Below are 22,861 nucleotides of genomic sequence, written 5' to 3'. Positions count from 1 at the left end.
ATCGCAACAAAGACATTTTTTATTACGTGTGAGCATGTGTGTCTGTTGGCATGTGACTGTTGTATGTGGCAGAGCCAAGACACTGACTGCTAACTGCCTGCTCATCTCCACAGGGCAACATCTGTTTCGTGATGTCGATGCTGAGACATAAACCAACCTGGAACTAAGACAAGGGAACCACATCACACAAAATATGGCAAGTCCCCGCGCTCGCCCTCGTTTCTGTTTACACTCAATTCTTAATGAGTCGCTTATTTGGAAACAAACACGTTAACTATGTGCATGCACGTAGCTAACACAGAACAGTGAGGTAGATAATTACACTTTACAATTGTTGTGCTGTAATGTTAAAACGTGAACTGTAATTGCAATTGCAGTTCACACTTTCCATGACAAATTCGTAATGTAGAATTTTCTTTGCTGCAGGTGGATGCAAGGTTGACGCCCCTGGCAGCGATGGGGTTGGACCGAGGTGCTCTGATGCATGAGGGTCTTCGGCTCCACGGTGGGGTTGTATACCCAGGAATTACGGCACTGCCGGGGGATAAAAGCAGAGAGACTGGCATCCCCCTTACTTATAACAGGGATGGCCTTCCAGAGCTCATCTACAAGCCTGATGGCCCCATGGACAGTCGTAAGTCGACTAATGGATACCTTGGCCTCTACAAGGGCACCCCTCCAGGTCTGCACAAGCCTGTGCTGGTGCCTGGAGCTGGGGCTGATGGTTTAGGTAGACTAGGGCCAGGAGAAAAAGGATCTGAGCTCGGCTTGGCAAGTGCTGGTGGCAGCTATCTCCGCCTGCCATGGCTCAGCCCCTACCCTGAAGCAAGCATGTATCCCTTCATGGACACATCCAAGTATGCGGCTCTGAACATGTATAAAGCTTCTTTGCTCAGCCAACCCAACCCCTATCTTCCCCAGCACCTGCCCTACCCTTCTCTGTGTGCAGCGCAGGGTGGTAATGTTAATCCTGGCGCAGCAGTATCTGCTGCTGAGAGGCTGTATTATATGCCGGCATATCCTCCTTCTCCCATCTCTTCTCCCCTGGTGGCGCCGCCCATGAGGATTCCTGCCGTCACAGTGGCTCCCACGTCACTGGTGCACTGCCAGGACAAGGGGCTTGGTGTTCCACCCCCATTTGCACAGCAGCTTCACCAACCTTCCCCTCATTCTCAGCACCACCAGGCTGCTATAGACAGGGACCGGTCTCCAAGCAGGAGCAGTAGACCAAGCAGGCCTCCCTCTAGGAAGGGCTCCAGCAACAACAATAGCAGCAGTACTTCTAGCTCTAGTGGCACCAGTGGTGTGAATAATAATAGTCTGCCCACTGATTCTTCTTCTCATTCATCATCTCGCCTTCCCCAGCCTCCCCCCTCCCCTGCTCACAATGAAAGTTCGTCAGACCTACAAAGACCTGTTGCTAGGATAGGACAGTTACCCACCTCCTCCAATTCTTCAGTATCTGTCTCATCGTCATCCATACAGTCCATTCCTCACCCATTCTCTGTGAGCAGCATGGCTTCGGAACAACCCTCTCCCGCCCGACCCAGCCCCCACAAACACAGGTCAAGAGATGGTGCACCTGAGCACAGAGGTATAGGGGTTGAGAGGAGACCCAGCAGGTCGCCTTCCAAACCTACTTTTGAGAGGCCACCTCACCAACCCCAAGCCAAAGACTCAGCAGAGAAACCCTTAGATTTGTCAGGCAGAATACTTGAGTTTGGACTGCCTCCCAATGGATTTGCAGTTAAGATGGACACTATGGCAGCAAACACACGATATGGACTGCCCCCTAGCCGAGAGCTCCTAAAGGAAAACCTGTCCCACTCCCCCTCCTCCCATCCTCACTCCGTGGTCAACAGCACTTCTTCAAAGGTCTCAGAGAGGCCAGAGATAATCAGCACTTTACACTCCTCTTGGGTTGTACCTAGCCCTTCTCCTTCCCATACACAGCACACATCAGGCTTGCCCTCCTCCCCAAGGTCTAATGCCGACCTGGGCCATTCACAAGCTAAAGGCTCCTCACCCTCTGTCATCAAGCACAAGGGTTTGGAGAGAGTACACCTTCAGCAACATAGCTCGTCCTGTCCAAGAGTTGGGGAACCCAATCATAATGTATCATCTACTCAACAATGTGGCTCTTCTCTGGCCAACACCAGGGCCCATTCTCCCAAACCCAATGGAGAACATTGGGTCAAACACAGCCCCAGCCAATCAGAGCATCCAACATCGATTGGGGGCCACCACAGAGAAGGAACAGAGAAATCCTCCCTGGCCACTAAGAGAGGAGAAACAATTCCGGAAGTGTCATCGTATAAAAGGCCCTGTGTAGAGAATGGTCTCCCTCCTGGACACCTGTACCTCCCCCAAAGTGATGCTTATCTGAACCACAGTTTGGCCTATGCCAATAGATACCTGCACTACCCAATCCCTGATGGCATGGCACTACACTCCTTACCAATGACGGGGAAAGGCCCAGTCTACCCTCATCCAGTACTACTTGGTAGCAACAGCCTTTATCCAACCCACCTGGCAGCAAAACACCCATTACCATACCACAACCTCCCAGCTGGTCCAGGAGGGGATTACCTCACTTATAACTCACAAGAGATGGCCCATCCTCTGATGCAGTCTCATGCAGACAAGCTGCCAGAGAGGAGAGATCCAAATATGAAGCCAAGAGGACAGGAAAAATCACATGGTGGTGTTGAAGAAATTGGGGGCCACAGAGAACACAATATTGTGAAGGAGATAGGTGAAGGAAGCCAAATAAAGCCGGGTAGGGATGCTGGTGCACAAGGACAGAGTGGCAGTCAAAGCAAAAACTCGTCTTCCTCTGTAACATCCAGAGAAAAGATTGTGTGCATTGACCTTGTGCACTCAGACACAGATATTGAGACGACACCAACTGTCCCCAAACAGCCCTCTGCTGAAAACGGCACCAAGGTGAACCAAAATGAATGTTATCATCGTAACCAAATTCTGACAAAGACTGACTATGAGCCAAAACACCAACACCACCTTTCCCATTCTTATCAAATCCACCCCGCACACAGTCCCACCCTGAGGCCCCACCGTACTGAGCGACAGTCAGAACCTTCCTTGGGGAGACCAAAGGTTCATCAGGATGCGCCCTGTCCTGGGGTGACATCTAGCACATCCCCACATTCCCCAGGGCAGATTTCCCAAGCAGATGACAGCATGGATGAACAGAGTCCCAGCCCAGACCCTGGAGACCAAGACCAGAGCACACTGCGATGTGCCCGCACATCTGGGGAGCGCAGCTCCGGTAAAGAGAAAGGGAACAGGGACTGTCGAAGTCACCACCACATCACTCGGCACTGCACAGATGTGGTGAAGGAGTCAGACCAGGAAAAAGTGTACGAGACTGAAAGAGAAGACAGTATTGTCGATCTGGGAGAGTCACAAGGAGAGGGGAATGAGGAGGACGATGACGACAACTTCTCTAAAGGCTGCCGTAGATCCAGTCTGGCCAAGAGGATTGCAAACTCCTCAGGCTACGTTGGCGACCGCTTTAAATGTGTCACCACTGAGCTGTATGCCGACTCTAGCAAGCTGAGCCGTGAACAGAGAGCGCTTCAGGTAAGGCTATTAACACTGGTGGCTGTTTATATTTAGTACAGGATATGTTGGGTTTGAGCTGCTGGTGGGCTACAGACAGGTCATTATGAACAAAGGTTTTCATGTGCAAATATTTCAAATATACTTTTTAATTTTGAACATCCATGCAGGAATAAATCCCCAAGGGCCACTGTCCTTTTATTCCCTTGCTGCAAGATCCAGAACTTCCCGTCGAAAACAAACCCTGCATGAAATTGGCATATTTTGCATTTACAACACGGTACAAATTACATAAATGCTGTAATGCCACTGTCCTAGCCGTCGGCTTTACCCTCCCCTTAATTTATCATTGTCTTAGTGAGCTGGTGCAAAGCTAGTTTAGCCTCTCTATCAGGGAGGACAGTTCAAAGGTTAACCAGGGCTGCCATCACTGTATAGTGATTAGCGAGCAACCGCTGTAAAGGTTATATCTGTGCGTGCGTGTTTGTGTGTCCGTACGTACGTACGTGCTTGTCCTTGTGTGACTGCCTTGGGGCTAAAGCATGTGTTAGTGCTGACTGTGCTATAGAGCCCCACGTACTGTAGCTCCAGAGCATGACTGTGGCAGCCTCACAGTTCACACTGCCTTTGGCTATGCTTAACCCCAAGGTTAGGGTGCAGTGGAGGGCTTGCAGTGTTGCTTAAAAACCAGCAGCTGCCCTCTTTGGGGTTCCTCTTAGGCTTTCTGCATGCCCCCGTCCGCCAGTTGCTATCCTCCCCCCGTATCTCTTCCCCCCCCCCCAATGGCCTATGCTGCCTGGTTGCTGTCCAAGGTCATAATTTCCTCCTCGCCCTACTCCATAAAAGACCCTCTGCGCTAACACACATCCCACTAAACGCACAGTAACAGTAACGCCCCAAATCCCCCCCCTCAAAACTAGGCCATCACCTGCCATTTAAATCTGCACATTATGCCGTTTGTTTTAGACCGTTATCTTCACTTTCTTATGCTCAAAGTTCAGAACAGAAGCGCAAACAAACTTTAAGCTATAGTCCTGCTTGGCAGATATGTTAATAGGTTGCACATGATTGTCTATTTTGTGAAACGCACTCTAGAAAACTGTGGGTTTTGTCTGTGTCATGTTCGTCAATGCACAGCTGCAACACAAAGCTATCAAATGCCCTATTTCTGGACATGGAAGGAAAAACAAAAAAAAAATCAAACGGCTAAATGTACATCAGCACTGTCTGTCCTGCCCAGAATGAACGCATCGTTGTCATTTTTCAAATTGATCACCCGTACATTTCAGAAGAGTGTTTGATAGTTTTGATGCAGTGTTAATTGACCTGTTGAGTCACGTTCATTTGATTGTGTTATTTTGTGGGATTGTGGCTGCCTATTGTGTGTGTACAAAAACATGTGGAGAAACGTATCAAAAAGTCATTAAACAAAAGATGAAATGATGGACAGATATATTGAGCCCCCCCATTCTAATTGCTTAGATGGAAGTCATATCACGAGAGGGGAGTAATATAAGTCAACCTGCAGCTAACTGGGAGGTCAGTTCTTTACATTTCTTATCACATCTGCCTCTCATGGGCTCTTTCTCCTTTTGTACTCTGTATCGCTGCACACTTCTTTTCTCCCCCCTCTCCCTTCTTTCCCTCTGTTTCATCTCCTCTCTCTGCCTCAGGGCTTTAGATGTATATGTTTCCTAGCCATGTTTATGTTTCAGGAAGGGAGATGCCAGGACTTAAGCCCCAGAGCGCATGGACTCACAGTGGCTGCAGTAGTCTAACCTGTGTGTTTTGATGCCATGCTTGTGATTTATCTGTCTACCCTTTTTGTCCTGTGTGCGTTTGTTTTGTGTGTGTGCGTGTGTGTGTGTGTGTGTGTTTGTGTGTGTGTGGGTTTTAATTTCTTTGGCATTTTCTTTGAATTTTTAAGACAATGTGATTTCTGATGCAATTTTTTTTTGCTTCTGTAGCTGTTGAGGCCAGATTGAGGCTTAGAGAGGTGTGTGTGTATGTGTGTGTGTACGTACGTACGTGCGTGCGGCGGACGATGAGTGGTTTTCATGGTCTCTCTCCGCATTTGTGTGTGTGTGTGTGCGCGCAGCGGGCAATGATGCGGTTCTCGGAGCTGGAGCTGAAGGAGAAGGAGGGCGGCGGCGGCGGCGGCGGTGTGTGCGCGTCTGCCTCGGCAGCAGGACGGGAGCTGGCAGACGGCCAGCGCAGAGAGCGAGCGCTGGAACACTGCCAACAACCAACCAGGCAGGGAGAGAGGGAGGGTGAGTAACCCAGCACCACACACACACACACACACACACACACACACACACACACACACACACACACACACACACACACACACAGCCACTCTGCAAATAAACACTTGGGTAGAGACACACACACAGACAATAGCTGTATGTACACACTCGCATGCACTTGCAGCAAATGCTGAGGCAAGACCGGGTCACTCTAAAAAAAGACGCACTTCACACACAGACTCGACACGCCCGCACACACACACACACACACACACACACACACACACGCGCATGCACACACTCTTACACAAGCGAGGCCATCCAAGCGAGCGAGTGAGCAAGAGAGACGGAGGGGAAGTTTTATTTTCAAGAAGCCTTTTGTGCTTATCTGCGCAGAGAGACGACCGAGAGGGAGAGAAAAAAAGTGGACAGGGAGGGGCTGAGATTGCGTGTGAGGGAGAGCGAGAGCGAGAGAAAGCGGGGGGGGAGTTAGTGGGTGAAAGCGGATGGGAGAGTGCAACGGAAAGAGAGAGAGGGAGGGAGGGAGGGCGGAAGGGAGGAGGAGGAGGAGGAGGGTTAGTTACGTTGGCCGGGAGCCCAGCTGTGTGTTGGAGCGAGGCCGCGGCTGACGTGTGAGCCTAATTATGGCATGGAGAGAGGGAGTCGAGGAGAGGGGAGGGAGGCTGCGAGGGTGGTGGGGGGGGGGAGGTTAGAGTCACGCTCTGTGTGAGAAGGGCGTGGTGCGGTCATGCCTTGGGGGAGGACGGAGATGGGGGGGGGCGGGGGCGGCGGCGGCGGCGGGCGGCTGCGGCGGTGGGTTGCCGTGCGCAGCGAGTGCGCAGGATGTTTTCTTGCCTCAGTCTCCCTGCTGGAAGTGTGAGCGGTTTTGCGCTGAACTCTCAGGCTGCTGCTGCTGGCTCTGCTCACATCAGATTAAAAAGTCTTTACCCCATCAAACTTTTACTGCCTGTCTTTAAAGCAGAATAAAAGCTGGCCAGTGTTTAACTGGCATTCTTCTTCTGTCAATCCCCCTTTTTTCCCCCCTCTGCTCTCTCTCTGTCCCATCTCATCCTATGTTGCTTATTTTACACCCCCCCCCCCCCACCACATCCGTCTGTGTCTCCGCTCTCCTCAGGTGTCCGGCCGGCGTACACTAATAACAGAGTTCCGGTCCTCCAGCGGTGCGGGGGCCAGAGGGAACCCTTGTCCCCGGGGCAGGGGGCCCGAGACGGGGCCAAAAGCCTCTGCCACGGCGGGCTGCAGGACGGAACCAAGAGGTTCGTGAGAGAGTCTGAAGGAGGCCATTGCCTGCCCCCGACTCTTTCACCAGTCAAAGGGTTCGCCGACGAGAGGGACGGTCACGGCTTCGGAGCCACTCGGAAACGTCCGCTCTTCACCCAGGAGGAGCAGGAGAACGCGGAGAGGGAGGAAGGAAGGGGGTTCCTCCTGGAGAAAAGACCCAGGCTTTGTACAGGTGAGAATTTCTTGAACATCGTCCAAATACCAGACTCACCCTCTCCTCCTTCCATGCACTCTAAAACCCCCACATCCACTCAAATAACCCCGTTTACACTGTGTTATAATTCACTCCCAGGTCAAATAGGACACGACAGCCACCGGCATCGGGAATGGTGTGAATCTCCATTTTTAGCCGCTTCACCCAGGATGGTTTAAAAAATCCTGGGCGAATCCCAGATTTTCTAAAAGGCTTAATTCTGCCCACCTCTTATCCCCTTCATCTTATACGGTGCTGAGCCTCGTGTCATCCCTTGTTCTTTCTTTCTTTTCCTTTTGATGCTAACTCCCTCCCAATTAATTCCTCCGTCATAAACCCCCAGCGATCCCCCCCCTTTCCCCACTCGCTGTCCCATCTTTCACTCTGTGTGGCAGCCAGCATCGGAGAAGTGTTTAATCCTGCCTTTGAGCGCTGTGCGAGAGAGAAGCGAGGGAGAGGGACAGCCATTCTCCCTCTCTCTCTCTCTCTCTCTCTCGCTCTCTCTCTTCTTTCCGCTCTGCTGTTCCTCCGCTGTGCTTACCCACCCTCTTCAAAGCTGCTCTTTTCTTCTCTTTTCATCTCGTTTCTTTTTTTTCCCCCTCATCTGTTTGGGTTTCCTTTTTTCCTGGCATGCGGTATTGCGCTCGCTCTCCCTGGCACTGGCAGACGAGTCAAATACCCGTCCCCCGTGAATTTCAGGGGGGGGAGAACTCTCCCTCTTGCTTCTCTGGTTTTTATTGCTTTGTTTCTCTGCCTGATTCTTGACTTCTCTCCCCTTCTACTCCCCTGCCTGTCTGTTTCACATCCCTCTCCCCGTTTTTGTGCTTGAGTGCATATATGTGTGTGTTGAATATAAGGCTTCAAGGTAGTTTTACAAGCCATGAGAACGCAGTGATTAATGGTCTTTGTTCTTTGTGCTCAGTTGTCAGCACGTTGGTATACGATCACACAATAGTTTGATGTCTTGCATAAGGTGAGAGAATTCGTTTAAAAAAAAAAATGTGAAAGCCTTTTATGTCGTGATGGCCACAATGCGTTCTCTAATTTATCCAATGAGTTAAATTTAAAAGACCAACTGACCAACCAATTTTTTCTTATTTAAAGGTCCCATATTATACCCTATTAACCCAAGTTAAACTAGGTCCTGGTGCCCTAATGAACATGTCTGTGTCATGCTTTAGTCAAAATATCATAAGGATGAAGCACAATAGCAGTTCAATAACTCTGCCAAAACAGCCTTTTTCAGAACGCTTGGTTTTGTGCCTGGTCATTTACATGTGAATGAGACCCAGGTAAACACACATCCACTGCTTCCAGGGGAGTGTTGATCTAACTTACTATCCACAGCCATACTGTCGCCACTTATCACCTATTGTCATGCACCGTCGTCACAACCCCCGCTCCATATACCCCATAGTAATGTCCGTTTACCCGTTGTTACTGCGTTTCAACGTAATGCATAGAGTGACCACGATTTTGGCTTCTCGCGATCATAAAAACATTAAAATCGAAGAAAAACGATTAATGCGCGGCGCGTATGTAAATTCCCATGCTAGAAAAAGACCCTGAACGCACCAGTGTTACTGCGGCTGAAAGTGACGTGTGTGGATCAACAACACGAGGAGAGAACATGGAAACACGACAGAAAGGCAGCCTTTGGTTGAGAAGAAATGTAGGACAACATCTACATCTTTCTGCAGTGCTTTCAAACGCGTGCTCCTCATATCACCGATCCACACACGCCACTCGCTAACCACAGGCACGTAACTGGTGCGTTCAAGGTGTCCCTCCAGCATAGGAATTTACACACACGATCAACAACAAAGGGCTTGTGAAGCTTGTGAACATTTTTTTCATAAATAAAATATATCCACTGGACACACAAGTCCTCTGAGGCTGGAAGTTTGTGTAAAACACTGTGCTCCGCTGTGCAGCCACTCTTCCTCCCTCGCCTGCACTCTAGTATTTCACAGGGACAAGGGGGAGCTACGGTGGAGCTGTGAAGTACTCTGCCTGGCGGGGTGCCAACATTCACGGTGAAATGTCCGCACTGTCGTCACTTGGTCGGGGGTTGTAAACATTGCGTGTTTTATCGCCTATACTTACACAAAGTGGAACCACTAAAACATGACTGAGTCTTGTTTTTTCACATTTTGGGGACTGGTATGGCCCACTGAGTCCCAAATATCAGTACTAAAAGATTAAAAAGTTGATTTTGCACAATAGGGGACCTTTAATTTTTTAATTAAGGTTTAAACCAGTAAACAGCATAACTGCAAAAGAGAAATAGCATGGTCTGTTATGTGGTTTTACAGATGAGCAGGCCAGTGCTGATGAAGATGAGGATGAAGAAGTGCGCAAGCTCAAGGTCTGCATTGAGCTGAAGGGACTGCGGCTCAGCAAACCCGCCACAGGCACAGCCTCACCTGATGGATCGCACATCAAACTGGAGAGGGCGTGGCCCCAGCCCCGGTTAGTCGCTCAGGCCCAGAGCATACGTGAGCGCAACATCAGGCCCGGTGAGCCAGAGGAGCGAGCGGCAGCCCAGAGAGCTGAGATCAACAGGAAGTGGGGCTGCGAGAAGCTACTTAACGGTGAGGCTGAACCCATCAGCGATGCAAAACCACTTCTATATCACAGCTAGGGTTCAGCTAGGGTAACGGAAATCTATCTTTGGCTCGTGTTTCACTTTCTTGAGCGCTGTATCTTGCGGGGATTTCCTTGGAGCCATTGGGGAGGCAGTAGAGGAAATGAGGTAGGGGGGGATACTTCCTCCTTCCAGAGTAAAGGCGCGAAAACCAGAAATGAGACCAGAGTACCCCCACCCACGTCTTATTGTGGTTTGGGGCTTTTTTTGTTCTACTGGGGGACAGTGAGCTCTGAAGAGAAGTGGCTGGGGGGAGATATGTGTTGGCAGGTGTGCTGTGACGAATATGTGATCGATGATTTTTCTCAGACCAGTCGCAAGGAAAATGGAGGAGGGCTGAGATGCTCGCGGAGTGACTTAAATTAAATCAGAGCTTTCCCTTATTCATGTGCCTAAAGGGAGGCACGGTAGCAACAAGGAGGAGGGAATGAAAGAGCAGAACTGAGATTAAAGGAAGTGAATAAAGCAGGAGAGATTTTTGGTTTTTACATTTCCTGCAGAAACCACAGGCTTTGATTGGCCGCATTTTTTCCCCCTCATTCAAATTAAATTGCACTATTAGTATTTTTTTCTCCCACTTTTGCCTTACCTTACCTTTTTAAATAACATCACCCTGGCAACAGCCGTGTGGTCATTTAACAGTGTGTCTGTCTGGGGCTGTGGCTCCTTTTTCTCATCAATATTCCATAGTAATGATGATAATAATAATGATAATAGTAAAATAGTGATAGTAAAATACATTAATTTCTCTGTATCATTGGAAAAAAAGTGCTTTATATTAGTAAGTATCAACGAGACGCTGTGTAATTTCACTCTCCTCGTCATTCATTCTCAGCCTTTGACTGATTTGACTGTACCGTTTATTCTTTGGGTTGTGTCACTGTACCAATCGGGCCCGAGACCACATTGTGTTGTTAGCAAGGCAACGGGGGAAATGTATTTCCATTAAGCTATTTTACAGCACTTTTTATTTTTCATATAAATAAGCACTGTAGTGCCGAAAATAGACAGTGCCACGTTTGTTTAAAGGAGATAACCCATAGCGGTTTCCGTGCTGCAACGAATGAGCGCGCACACACACGCATTCAAAGGAGACACTACATGGGTTGTTTATGCAAACCTGTGATGTAGATGTGTGTGTGTGTGTGTGTTTTATTCTAATTTTTTTATTTTTTTCCCTGAGCGAGCAGGCATGCTGTGCTCCCAGACAGCTCTGTGCGCTCATTAATAAACCAACAGAGTGTGAGAGATGGCCTTGTAATACCTTCCCATCCTCCCATTCCACTCAGCTCTCACACCATCAGCCACTCACTCTCCCTCTCCCTCTCTCTCCCCTTCTTCTCCAGGAGTAGCTGCTACCCCCCTTCCCCCGAGCCAGCTGAAGGACAGATCGTACCCACTGGACCCCTTCTCAGGTGACCGTGGCCTCAAAGAGCCCAGGAGGGGCCCCCCTTCGCCGGCCCCGGAGCCATCCATGGGAGCCACCCCTCCCCTCAAGCCCCGTCGCCATAGTGACACGGACAAACCCAAGGGCAAGCGGCCCTTCAAGACCAAACACACCAGTCAGAGGGAGCGAGAACGTGAGAAGAGGAAAGAAGCCGCTCCTCACAGCCCCGGCCAGCTCTGCGTGGCCGATATGGGAGCAGCTGAAGACGACAAGGTGAGCGCTGATAGGTTCGTCTGGCCCACGATATGGGCGCCTGGGTGTTTGCGGCAGTAGCAGCGAGTTTCAGTATGCCTGTTGGCGCCTCCGATTATGCAGCCGGGGGAGTGAGGGAGGGGCGGGAGAGAGGAAGGAAGTATGTTTACAATGTTTAGAGGGGCTGCTGGAGCTTTGACCTCCTCCTGCCCTTAGCGACTCCCCGTGGAGCGCTCGCATACGTGCGCGTTTGTCTGTGGCCTTAATTGTCGAAACGTGTGTCATCGGCGCCGTTTTTGTGTGTAGGTGCGCGGTGGCGCTGTGAGTGAGCGAGTGTGCGTGTGTGTGTGTGCGTGTGTGTGTGTTTATGAGCATTCCTGACATAACAACAAACCCCGGAGCAATTATACATCACTCTTGGTGCCACATCCTACACACACACTCGCGCGCACGCACACACACACTGCTCAGTGAAGATCGTGGCAGCCATGGTGTAGCGTATGAAGTTCAAGAGACCAGGGGGGAAAAAAATGAGCATGGGGAAAAATTGAGGGGAGAAAAAAAAAAGAAGGCTAGTTGTTTTCCGCCCGTGCTGCTTTCCTGCCCTGCTCCTCCTCAGCCTGACAGCTGCTTCTACATGAAATTCCACTGAGAGGGCACACACTTTGCACACAGACACACACACACACACACACACACACGCATACATGCACACAAAGCCAGGCAACTCCCTCTCTCCCTCTCCCTCGTGTGCTCGGAGGGCTCTGTTGGTTTAGTGGTTAAAGAAATGTGGCTTGCCAGCCTGCGGTGTTTGGGGCGTGAACAGTTGGTGTGAAAGCTCCGTGTGCGTGTGTTTGTCAGCGACGCATAGTGTCTCATCCATACACAATAAACATGGATAAACACAGATGTTGCATATGCAGAATCAATCTCTGGCCACTTAATTAAGTACACGGGACACTGTAAACTGCGTTTCCACCGAGTTGGAACGGTTCGGTCAGGTTTGGTACCGTACGTGTGTTTTTTTTGCATTTCCGTTTCCATACCAAAATAACCTGGATTTCCACTGGACGCGTCACAGCCGCGGTACGTCAACGGCGCGGTTGCCGTTGCATTTCCACTGGGCGCGCTGCGGGACGTCTCGGCAGCGTCCCCGGAAGCGGCTCGCCGCGCCGAAACGCTTGCATTTCAACAGAGCAGATCGCACCAGACAGGAAGTGCGACACGGACTCAAAGTAAAACACTTCCGCCTCCCTTTTCAAAATAAAAAACAATACGCAGGTCATATAGCTAATCACAAGTTCACAATCAACATTACGTCGTGACCGGTGCTACCAGGTCAACAGTCGATTAATCAGAGCGTCTCCCCGAGAGTCGCAACGTTACGACGAGAGACTGATTGTTGAAGTGGACAGACAAAATCTTTTAATTTTTACGACACCAGATCAACAGCTTCTTCCACGTCGGACAATGAACGAAGCCGCGCACGCGGTCTGCGGCGGCATCTCGCGAACTCGCGTCCGTTTGGAAATTATCGCGCGACCTTCCGTGAACACCGCTGGCTCCCAAGGCACCGCGCCGTAACGCGTCCAGTGGAAATCCGGGGTCAGACCAACTCATCTCGCACGTTAAGCATCACTTAAATCACATTTCTTCCTCCTCCTGATGCTGGGTTTGAACTTAAGTTGCTGCCATGTGATTGGCTGGTTAGGTATTAAAATGGCGTCCCTAATAAAATATCTGATGAGTGTATATTTGCATCAAACAAAGGTGTGTGTGTGAGGATTAAAAATGGGGAAACTATTTTTTAAGCTAACGGAACGTAGCGTGTTATTGAAAACGCAACTGGCTTTGTAGCAACCGCTGACTTAATTGTCATAAACCGCTAGTTTTTGTATTTTCCACCCCAGTGTGTGTGTGAGTGCGCTGTGTGCCGTCTGTTCTTTGACAGGGGCTTTAACACTCTCTCTCTCTCTACCCCCCCCCCCCCCTCTCCCTCTCTCTCTCTCCTCAGCTGAGTGAGCAGCGCTGTGCTCCGAGGAAGAGAGCCGCCTCTCCTAATCATTATCCCTGCTCTCCAGTCAAGCCCTGCTCCCCCGTCGCGCTCTGCCCGCCCTCCTTGCAGCCCCAGGTGAACGGCAGAGTGGCCAGTGTCCCGCCAGAGGCGGCCGGGATCCACCGGACGCCCCCCGCGGAGCCGCCCGCGGTGCGCCCGATCCCGCCGGAGGCTCGTCGGTTGATTGTGAACAAGAACGCCGGGGAGACTCTGCTCCAGAGAGCGGCGCGATTAGGCTACGAGGTAACGGGGCTTCGTCCTCTCGCTCCTTATCACTTTCTCTTCTCACATTTTACACCTCTAACACTTCATCTCTTCAAAATTGCTCTCTGTCTTCTTAAATTAACCACTTAAATTAATTTTTCCTTCCTAATTTGATCATGTCTTTGACAGACGCAACATATTTTCTTTTAATTCTTCTTCTACCTCCCTCTTTCCTCATGCTTCTCGTAGCATCTCCTTCCATTTCACCCTTACTCACGCTTTCCTCTCACCGTACTCCATCTTTTCAGCTCCTCTCGCTCTGCTCTGCTCTCTTTTCTCTCTCAGGTTTCCGCTCTCTCTCTCTCTCTCTCTCTCTCCCTCCCCCCTCTTTCCTCTCGGCACTTTTTTTCTCTTCCTCTCTTTGTGACTCAGATTGTCGTTGGCCCACCCCTCCTCCTCCTCCTCCTCCTCCCCTCTGCAAGCACATACACATGCACACACACACACACACACACACACACTCCCCTCCTCTCGCCTCCGCTTCGCTCTCACATCTCATTAATTTTCTGTGCAGCGAAGTGTGACACACACACACACACACACACAGAGACACACACGTGTGTGTGTGTGTGTGTGTGTGTGTGTGTGCGCACAGACAGCATGAGGGATCGGCAGGATCATTATACGCAGACTGATGCTCGCCTCCTCGCTGTAGCATCGGGAGTTTTCTTCTGTCTTTCTTTGTATGTAGCTGCCGATCATTTGCTCGTAAACCAGATCCTCTCTTTCTCTACAAATACGAGGCGAAAAAGAGAGAGAGAGACGTGTGTGTATATTTTACCGAATCTCTCAACTCCCGTTGCTCTGAAAGCTTTTAATTAAATTTGGATGGCCCCACTGCCTTATTCTCCCTCATCCCCGTTGTTTCCGTTTGCGAGCGTAAAAAAAACGTTCCTCTCGCCTTGTTGACGGATTTTTTACAAATTGATTTATAGATTCCGAGTGTTTTTAACGTCGCTTGAGCTGCGGATTTCGAAGTGCGTGTCCACACTCTGTCCGTCATTTACCTTTGATACCGCGTGTGTGTGTGTGTGCGCGCGTGCACGCATGTGATCATTTTTTATCACCGGCAGAGGTATCGTCACAGAACTGTAAATAGGTGTGTGTATCTTTTGTTGCTCATTAACTGGTAGCTTTATAGTTGTGTGTGTGTGTGTGTGTGTGTTTGTTGTTCACATTTATGATGAGGTGTGCGTGTGTGTGTGTGTGTCCATGATAATGTGTGGGAGTCGGAGAGAGTGAGAGAGCAAGAGTGTGAATGAGAGGTAAGCACTGGGAGTATAATCGCATTCTAATGGCCCTCTAATGTGCCGTGGTGACTGTGGTTAGCAGCGGCGGCGGCTGTTTTTCCCCCTTCGCTCTCTCTCTCTTTCCCTCTCTCTCTCTCTCTCTCACACACACACACACACACGCACACACACGCATACGCACACACACACCGAGAGTGCACCGCGGCAGCAGCAGGGTTCAGTCAGCCGTGCCGGAGAGAAGCTGGCTCGTCTCTCTGATTTATGCGTCTCTCTCGAACGTTTTTTTCCCCCCCCCCCTCCCTCTCTCCCCCTCTTTTTTTTTTTTTTTTTTTCATTCCCCCTTCGCATTTTTTCCTTTCCTGCGCTACGTGTGTGGAGAGAGAGGGATGGAGGGAGGAGAAAACCCGAGACTACACAAACAAGGCGCTGACCGCTGCGCAAACAACACCTCCTTCCTCCCTCCCTCCCTCCCTCCCTTTCTTTCTCTCTCTCTCTCTCTCTCTCTCTCTCTCTCTCTCTCAGGAAGCTTGTCTCTCGCTGCCTGTGTGTGATAAGCCTGGGGCAGACCCGTGGGGCTCCCACACACACACACACACACACACACACACACACGCACACACACCAATTAATGCATACCGCCTCTCTCTCACGCACACACACCCAGATACAAGCCTGTAGATGCATAGAGCGCTTGTCTCACGCTGGTGTTTTAGCGCCGCGAGCTCTCGGGCTTATCACACACAGGCAGAGAGATATGAGGGCCTGAGAGACACACACACACACACACACACACACGTTCATGCAGCTTTCCTTGTAAGGACCGGCATTGACTTATTTTCATTTGGAAAAGTCTAACCAAAGCGTTAACCGTAAACCTAAACGCAATTCAAATAACAGCCCCTAAACTCAGCCAGTTCATCAGAAAAATTAGGCTCTGCATGATCAGGACCAGGTTTTTGGTCTCCATGTAACTACTGGTCCCGGCATGGTCAGGTCCTAAAAAGGTAACAAATACAAAAACAAGTACAAACACACACACACACACACAGGTTTGCACAACTACGTTTGTTAGTTCTTGACAGTGACTTCCATTCAGGCCGCCTGATCAAAGCTTTATCCCCAACATTAACCATTACAAACCTAATCTTAACCTAACCACAATTTTTTGCCTCATTGGGACAGGGTTTTAGGACTACTCGCCCTAAGAACGTGTGTGGTTAATCAGGAAACGATCGGGGAAAACAGGCAACAACAATTGTTATCTACGCGCACACACACACGCACACACAGCTCGCGCGTTGATTGCAAGCGCGCAAAAACATCCCGACGGGTTCTTCTCCGTATGTGGCAGAATGACGGCTCTCGGCGCTCGCCGCTGTTACACACCCCCACCGACTTGCGCATGCAAATTCAGAATCGCTTCATGCTCACAGACACACCGCATACACGCGACTGTACACACACACACACACACACACAGAGAAGCACACAGCATTCTTAAAGCCACATTATACTTCTCCGACTGCATATGCGTTATCGGACACGCGCTGTAATTTCCCGCCCGATCAGTAGGGGTCGCTGCGCAAGCTTGTTGCGCTTCTGGCTACAGTGAGCAATGGCGTCCGAGAGAGAAAGAGAGAGAAAGACTGTTGTTGTTGAAACAGTGGCCGTTTCTCACTTTTCTGTGTGACGGAACGCAGTTTTAAGATAATTTGAGGCGAGAAATTGGCCATTTAGAGTCTAAACATGTGCTGTGTGTGTTAAGATATGACGTATTTATAGTTTGGCAGCGGCGTTATCGGCGGGGATCAGCTCCGCCTCTGTGGACGCTCGGTGCTCACTGTGAGCCGGCACAGAGCAGCGTTAGCTCGGCCTGTCCTGAGGACCAATCGCAGCTCTTGCCGTCTCCGTTGTCCCTTGACGGAGTGACGGACACTTAAAAAATATTTTGTGCAGTCGGAGACGACGCAGATGCTCTTGAGGACTCTGCGTCGACGCAGAGCACTTTACGCAGGAGTATAAATTGGGCTTAACCCTTAACCCAACCTAAATCCAACTCTCGCCCTAAAACCAAGTCTGTGCCTTCGAATTGCCCTTTAAAATAGTGAGGACCAGTCAAAATGTCCTCACAAAGACCGGTTCGATTCAAAATGTGTCCTCACAGCCTACTAAAGACACACGCACACACACACACACACACACACACACACACACACACACACACACACACACACACACACACACACACACACACACACACACACACACACAGAGGCTTTCTTCGTGTACAGACCTGCGCATGCAGGGGGGCAGAAACACCTCCTGCACACACACACACACACACATGCGATTTAACTCGCACCGTACTCTCTGCTGTTCCCGATGCCAGGCCGACACTGTGCATATTTCATGTTCGTTTAGTTTTGCGATCCGTGCCTCTGCACATGAAAGCCCACTCTCTCTCTCCTCCTCCTCCTCCTCCTCCTCCTCCTCCTCCTCCCTCGCTCTCCGCTTTTATTCTCTCGCTCTCTCTCCCTCGTCTGCCTCGCTCTCCGAGCATTTGAAATGGTAATGAGGAGCGATTCTGCGGATGTCTTCATCCAGCTCCCTCTCATGCCGGGGCTTCGGGGGCCCCTCGGCTCTGGGCATTGAAAGCGCCCGATAAAGGTGCAGTCTGTCATTTATTCTCCTCCCACAAATCTCTTTTGATTTCACTCCTCAAATCCCTGTATGATCCAAACAAAGAGAGACACCGGATTGCATTTTAAGTTCCCAGTCGCACCAGCGTCCGTGATGCAAAACTCTGCCTTTAAATAACCGCAATTTGTGGATTTGCTCACTGACGGTAAAGTAAACCGAAACCTGACCTTTTTAAAATTCAACTTTGGATCTGTGACTTGCAAATGCGCACCTTTGACCATGGGCAAAGAGTCTTGACAGGGCCAACCTTTGAAGGAACCACACACCCACAGAGTCCAAGCTAACCTATTAGTTGTTTTAAAATTCATACACAAAATACTCTTCTCAACCATGTCACAGTTCAGCATCTCAACGATAAACGTGTGTCATTATCCCTTTATACCAATTGGCAACCATCACCCATTCGTAAACTGCCATTTTGATACCTTGAGTTTTCCAGTGTCGTTGTATTTTCTTTTTTTTTTTGTAAAGCAGCTGAGACTATGTTAAATATATCATTTATAAAATGGACATCATGACAAATTGACATATCTCGTGTCATCTCCTCCTGGTGGCCATTCAAAAAAGTCAAGGTTTCAGGCACTTCAGCATTGCCGTCACGTTCTGGGCCCAGAGACTAAATCCGTTTATATGGTCTACGGCAGGGGTTCTCAAAGTGTTGATACCTGAGGGCCAATTTAGGAACCCAACATTGGACTGAGGGCCGCCAAAGGAAAAAAAAACAGAAATAAATCCCATTTGTAATCATTTTAATGACCAGATTTCAGTTCTACAGTTTAGCGTTAAGTAATATAAGAGTTAATATAATGTAATTTAAGCATTAATAAAATAACGCTAATTACAGGTTAATACCAAGTAACACATTTCTGTTACCATATATTTACTGGGTAAATAGCTAGTAATTGGGGGCTGTAGCTACCTGCTTATTACCAGCTTATAACACAATAATACACTAAAATTCACCATATAGAAACCAGGTAAATACCCAGTATTTTTGTTTACACTTATTGGTCTGTATCCAGTAATGTCCAATAAACATTTAACAAGCTTAGTAGCTCCTGGATTAAAACCATCAACTGTAATTCACTGTGGGGCCACCAGAAATGTTTCTGCGGGCCGCCATTGGCCCCCGGGCCGCACTTTGAGAACCTATTGGTCTATAGTCTGTGGTCTAAGCAAATGCAGCCTTTTCCAGCCAATTTGCCATTTCGATCCATTTTATTCTGGGTTAGCTCAGTTTCTTATGAGCTAGCTAGCTGGTGTTAAGTCAGATAGCATTGGGTCCTACCTTTAGCAATTAGCTCGCCAACCACAAAGCTAGGTTACCCTGCAAGAAGTTGCAGGGTGTCATCAAGTTTTCAGCACCTTTCTTCATTGTTTAGTTTACAGGAAGTGTGTGTGTGTCTATGGATAGCTAGGTTTTCATTCAAATGTAAAATCCTAACCCAAATCTTCTAAAAATTTGGGGTTGTAATTCAAAAAAAAATGTGACTAAAAACAGGTCGACGGAAACTCCGCTCTGCTCCGAGTCTGACATCATGAGAGACTCTTATTCTCAGGCTTCCTCTTTCACGCCAGCACATTTAACAAGAGGCTGGCACACCACAACACAAACATGCACGTTTCACTTGTCGGGGTGTGTAAAAACTTAACCGTGTAGAATATCGGCTCTAATCTTACAGGGAAAGTCTCGTACGCAAACGCACGGGGTGTGTGTGTGTGTGTGTGTGTGTGTGTGTGAGCAGCGTACGAGGCAGTGCTGCAAGGGGTTAAACGTCTGAGTGATGCATTGATTGCAGGCGAGTGCAGGGAAGCATTCTAGAGAGGGAGATTAGAAGACGGAGGGGGAGAGGAGGGGGGGGGGGGAGCGGTGTCTTATTTTACTGCGGAGGAGTGTGTGTGTGTGCGCTTGTGTGTGTGCGTGTGTGTGTGTGTGTGTCTGGCGGGAAGCTGGGGCTCTCGCGCTAAAGCTCCTCGCTCTCTCCCGGCGATATTAAAAACGCGGCTCTGGAGGTTTTTTAGCGCTGAGCCTCCCCTGCAGCCACACACACACACACACACACACACGCACCAACCGACACCTCAGCACCACAAAATAGCACACGAGCACGCAAACGCATCCACGCACGCACGCACGCACGCACACCCAGGCAGGCTGCATATCAATAGCTCTTGCCGACACACACACACATGCACACAGCAAATGGAATCCCCCAGAGGGAAGCTTCACTACAGCGCTCCTGAATCTGTCTCCGCCAGTCAGTGTTGGCAGTGGGTGAAAACCAGTCGGAGCGTCGTCCCTCCCCCCCCTTTCTCTTTTTTTCCCCCCCCCCTTGCACTTTGTCTTGCTCGCACACGCTCTTTCCCTCGATCCAGCCCTCTAACTTCTTCCTCTTTCCTCATCGTCTCTTCCTCCTTTCCCGTCCCCTGATCGTCCTCTGTACCACCCACCCCCCCCCCCCCCCCCACACACACTTTGCACTGCCACCACCATCCGTTACACACCCCACCCTTTCATCTTGTGTTATTATCGGCTTCAGGCCCAGAGGACAGCCAGCGCGGGCAGATTTCATCCACAGATTCATTTATCTGTCATCTGCTGGGGGTGTTGCCTCTCACTTTTTCCCCATCCTTCCACCCTCTCTAACCTTCCACACATCCTTCTCTCAGTCTTGTCTTCTCTCAATTGCCTGTTTTTCCTTCCCCTCTTCCTTCCCTCTGTACTCCGCGCGCTGAAAGAGCGGGTTGAGGGAGATAAACACTTGGACGAGACGGCAGGTCTGGAATTAGCATAGAAATGGAAGTTTGCAGTCCTTCCCAAGGTTCAGATGAGAAGCTCACGTCCCCGCGGAACTGAACTGTTAGCACGACAGAGGAGGAGTGCATCTGCATGTATGAGTCTTGCATAAATGCATATTTAAAATTATTTATGAAATGTAGGTGGGTTTTTTTTTTTATGATTTTAGTTCAAAGATCTCAAAATGCTGATGAGCAGTCCCGCTCTATGTACAGTCCAGGATTGGCTCTATAAGACTATCTATAAGACTATAGGGCGCAACGGATTATAAGGCGCATAGAATAGAAGATATTGCAGTCAAACGTTTGACTGGGGTTGCGTTATGCGTCCACTAGATGGAGCTGTGCTAAAGGGAATGTCAACAAAACAGATAAAGTCGAACTTTACCAATTGATCCATATATATGAGGCGCTCCGGATTATAAGGCGCACTGTTGTTTTTTGAGAAAATGAAAGGCTTTTAAAGGGACATTGTGTAGTATTTATGGGTTTATATAACCCAAAATCCACTTTTTTATACATATTATGTGCTCCTGCATTGTCTAGTCGCTGTATAATAGTTTTTGTTTCATTTTCGTAGTGTTTCAAAAAGTCACGTCAAATAACATGGTCGCGGGCTGCGGTTGCATAGCCACTGTTAGCAGAGAGACGCCATGTTTCTACCGGAGCCTGTAAGGACAAACGCGAGAGAACAAATCAAGCGTCTCTTTACTTGTAGCAGGAAGTCCCGCCTCCACTCTCTCCACTTCCTCTGCTACGAGGAAGACATTTGACCAACTGAGGACACCGTAGCGCTCAGGGAAGGGTGGGGGGGTGAGCAGAGGAGCAGTTCTTTGTTGTAAATTTCAGCCTCTCCTCTAGATGGCACTATAAACTACTTACTTCACCTTTAAGTGCGCCTTATAGTGCGGAAAATACGGTACTTACATTTTCATCGCGCATCAGTGGTGGTTCTCCTATTAAACAATTATAGGTGATTTGTAATGTTTATTTCTAGCCCCAGATTTTCTTTATATGGGATCCAAAGTGATTTCGACCAGTATCTGACCCAGAGTGTCATATATGCTCAATCTGGATAGGAAAGTCCCCGTATCAGCACACTGTATGGCCGCTCTCTGTTTCTCTGACTCCTCTGTTTAACAGCAGCAGACACCGCTCCGCTGCAATAAAAACCTGTCTGACTACTTAGTGCTCGGATGCCCAACTGTCAAAGCCCGAGACCAAAGGAAAACGCTTCCAGCACGTCTATAAAATCCCCGTGTTCCGCTTCTATTATGCTTTGTTCAGAGCCCAACTATCGGAACTGGCTGCCACAGTGGCAACCGGGCCCAACCGCGGCACACGCGCGCAAAACATTCGCACACACACCCTTGTACGTGTGCGAGCTGATTCTGGCAGGCTAAACGCAGTTGAGACACATTTTAGTTTCCCGATGCCGGTGCCAGCTTTACTGTTATGGAGCGTTTGTGTGCGAGTGTGCGGTTTGTTTGGCGCAGGAACACAGTCGGGTCCTCTTTTACCCAATTTCTCCCCCAAAGGAACTGTAAAGGGAAGCACTGTCAGCGTGTGTTTCGTCCGGCTTGTGTGTTTGTGTGTAGGTCTTGTTTTTCTTTGGTTTGTCCACACACACACATTCTTGTACTTGCTGCATACTGAGGACTGGGTTGCTGACAAAGTGGAGGACCAGCATTTCCACTTTATAAATCAACACAATTACAAATATCTACTTCATGAATGACATCTACAAATAACTACTGGTTGCAGTACCATAACATGTCTGCAGGTGGAGCCCTAGAGCAAAAAGTGCTGGAAAACTTTTTTTTATTTTTTTATTTATTTACTTTTTGGTCCAAAATTTGACAAAAAAGTCATACTATACTATGTAGACCAAAATTATTAAAAAAAATTTGAACAAACATTTTTGGTCCGAAATTTGACAAAAAAGTCATACTATACTGTCGTCCAAAAGTTGAAAAAAAATTTGAAGAAAAAAAAATTTGGTCCGAAATTTGACAAAAAAGTCACACTATACTGTCGTCCAAAAGTTGAAAAAAAATTTGAAGAAAAAAAATTTGGTCCGAAATTTGACAAAGTCATACTATACTGTCGTCCAAAAGTTGAAAAAAAATTTGAAGAAAAAAAAATTTGGTCCGAAATTTGACAAAAAAGTCATACTATACTGT

The 22,861-nt window shown here is 48.9% G+C and overlaps 1 protein-coding gene across 1 annotated transcript in view; it reads left to right on the top strand.

Annotated features, from left to right (window-relative positions):
- Nucleotides 1-438: 438 nt before the first annotated feature.
- The window catches only part of bcor (BCL6 corepressor), a 30,430-nt gene continuing 8,007 nt past the window's right edge, over nucleotides 439-22,861 (top strand). Inside the window, exons 1-6 of the mRNA XM_083890416.1 lie at nucleotides 439-3,603; nucleotides 5,681-5,852; nucleotides 6,967-7,305; nucleotides 9,642-9,920; nucleotides 11,320-11,633; nucleotides 13,627-13,911. Of these exons, the coding sequence (XP_083746542.1) occupies nucleotides 457-3,603; nucleotides 5,681-5,852; nucleotides 6,967-7,305; nucleotides 9,642-9,920; nucleotides 11,320-11,633; nucleotides 13,627-13,911 (4,536 nt within the window). The 5' untranslated portion in view covers nucleotides 439-456. The remainder of the gene's footprint in view (nucleotides 3,604-5,680; nucleotides 5,853-6,966; nucleotides 7,306-9,641; nucleotides 9,921-11,319; nucleotides 11,634-13,626; nucleotides 13,912-22,861) is intronic.

The sequence above is a fragment of the Microchirus variegatus genome (assembly GCF_963457635.1).
Source record: "Microchirus variegatus genome assembly, chromosome: 5".
NCBI lineage: Eukaryota > Metazoa > Chordata > Actinopteri > Pleuronectiformes > Soleidae > Microchirus > Microchirus variegatus.
Note: the sequence above shows the minus strand (reverse complement) of the source record. Positions and strands in the feature narration are given on the sequence as shown.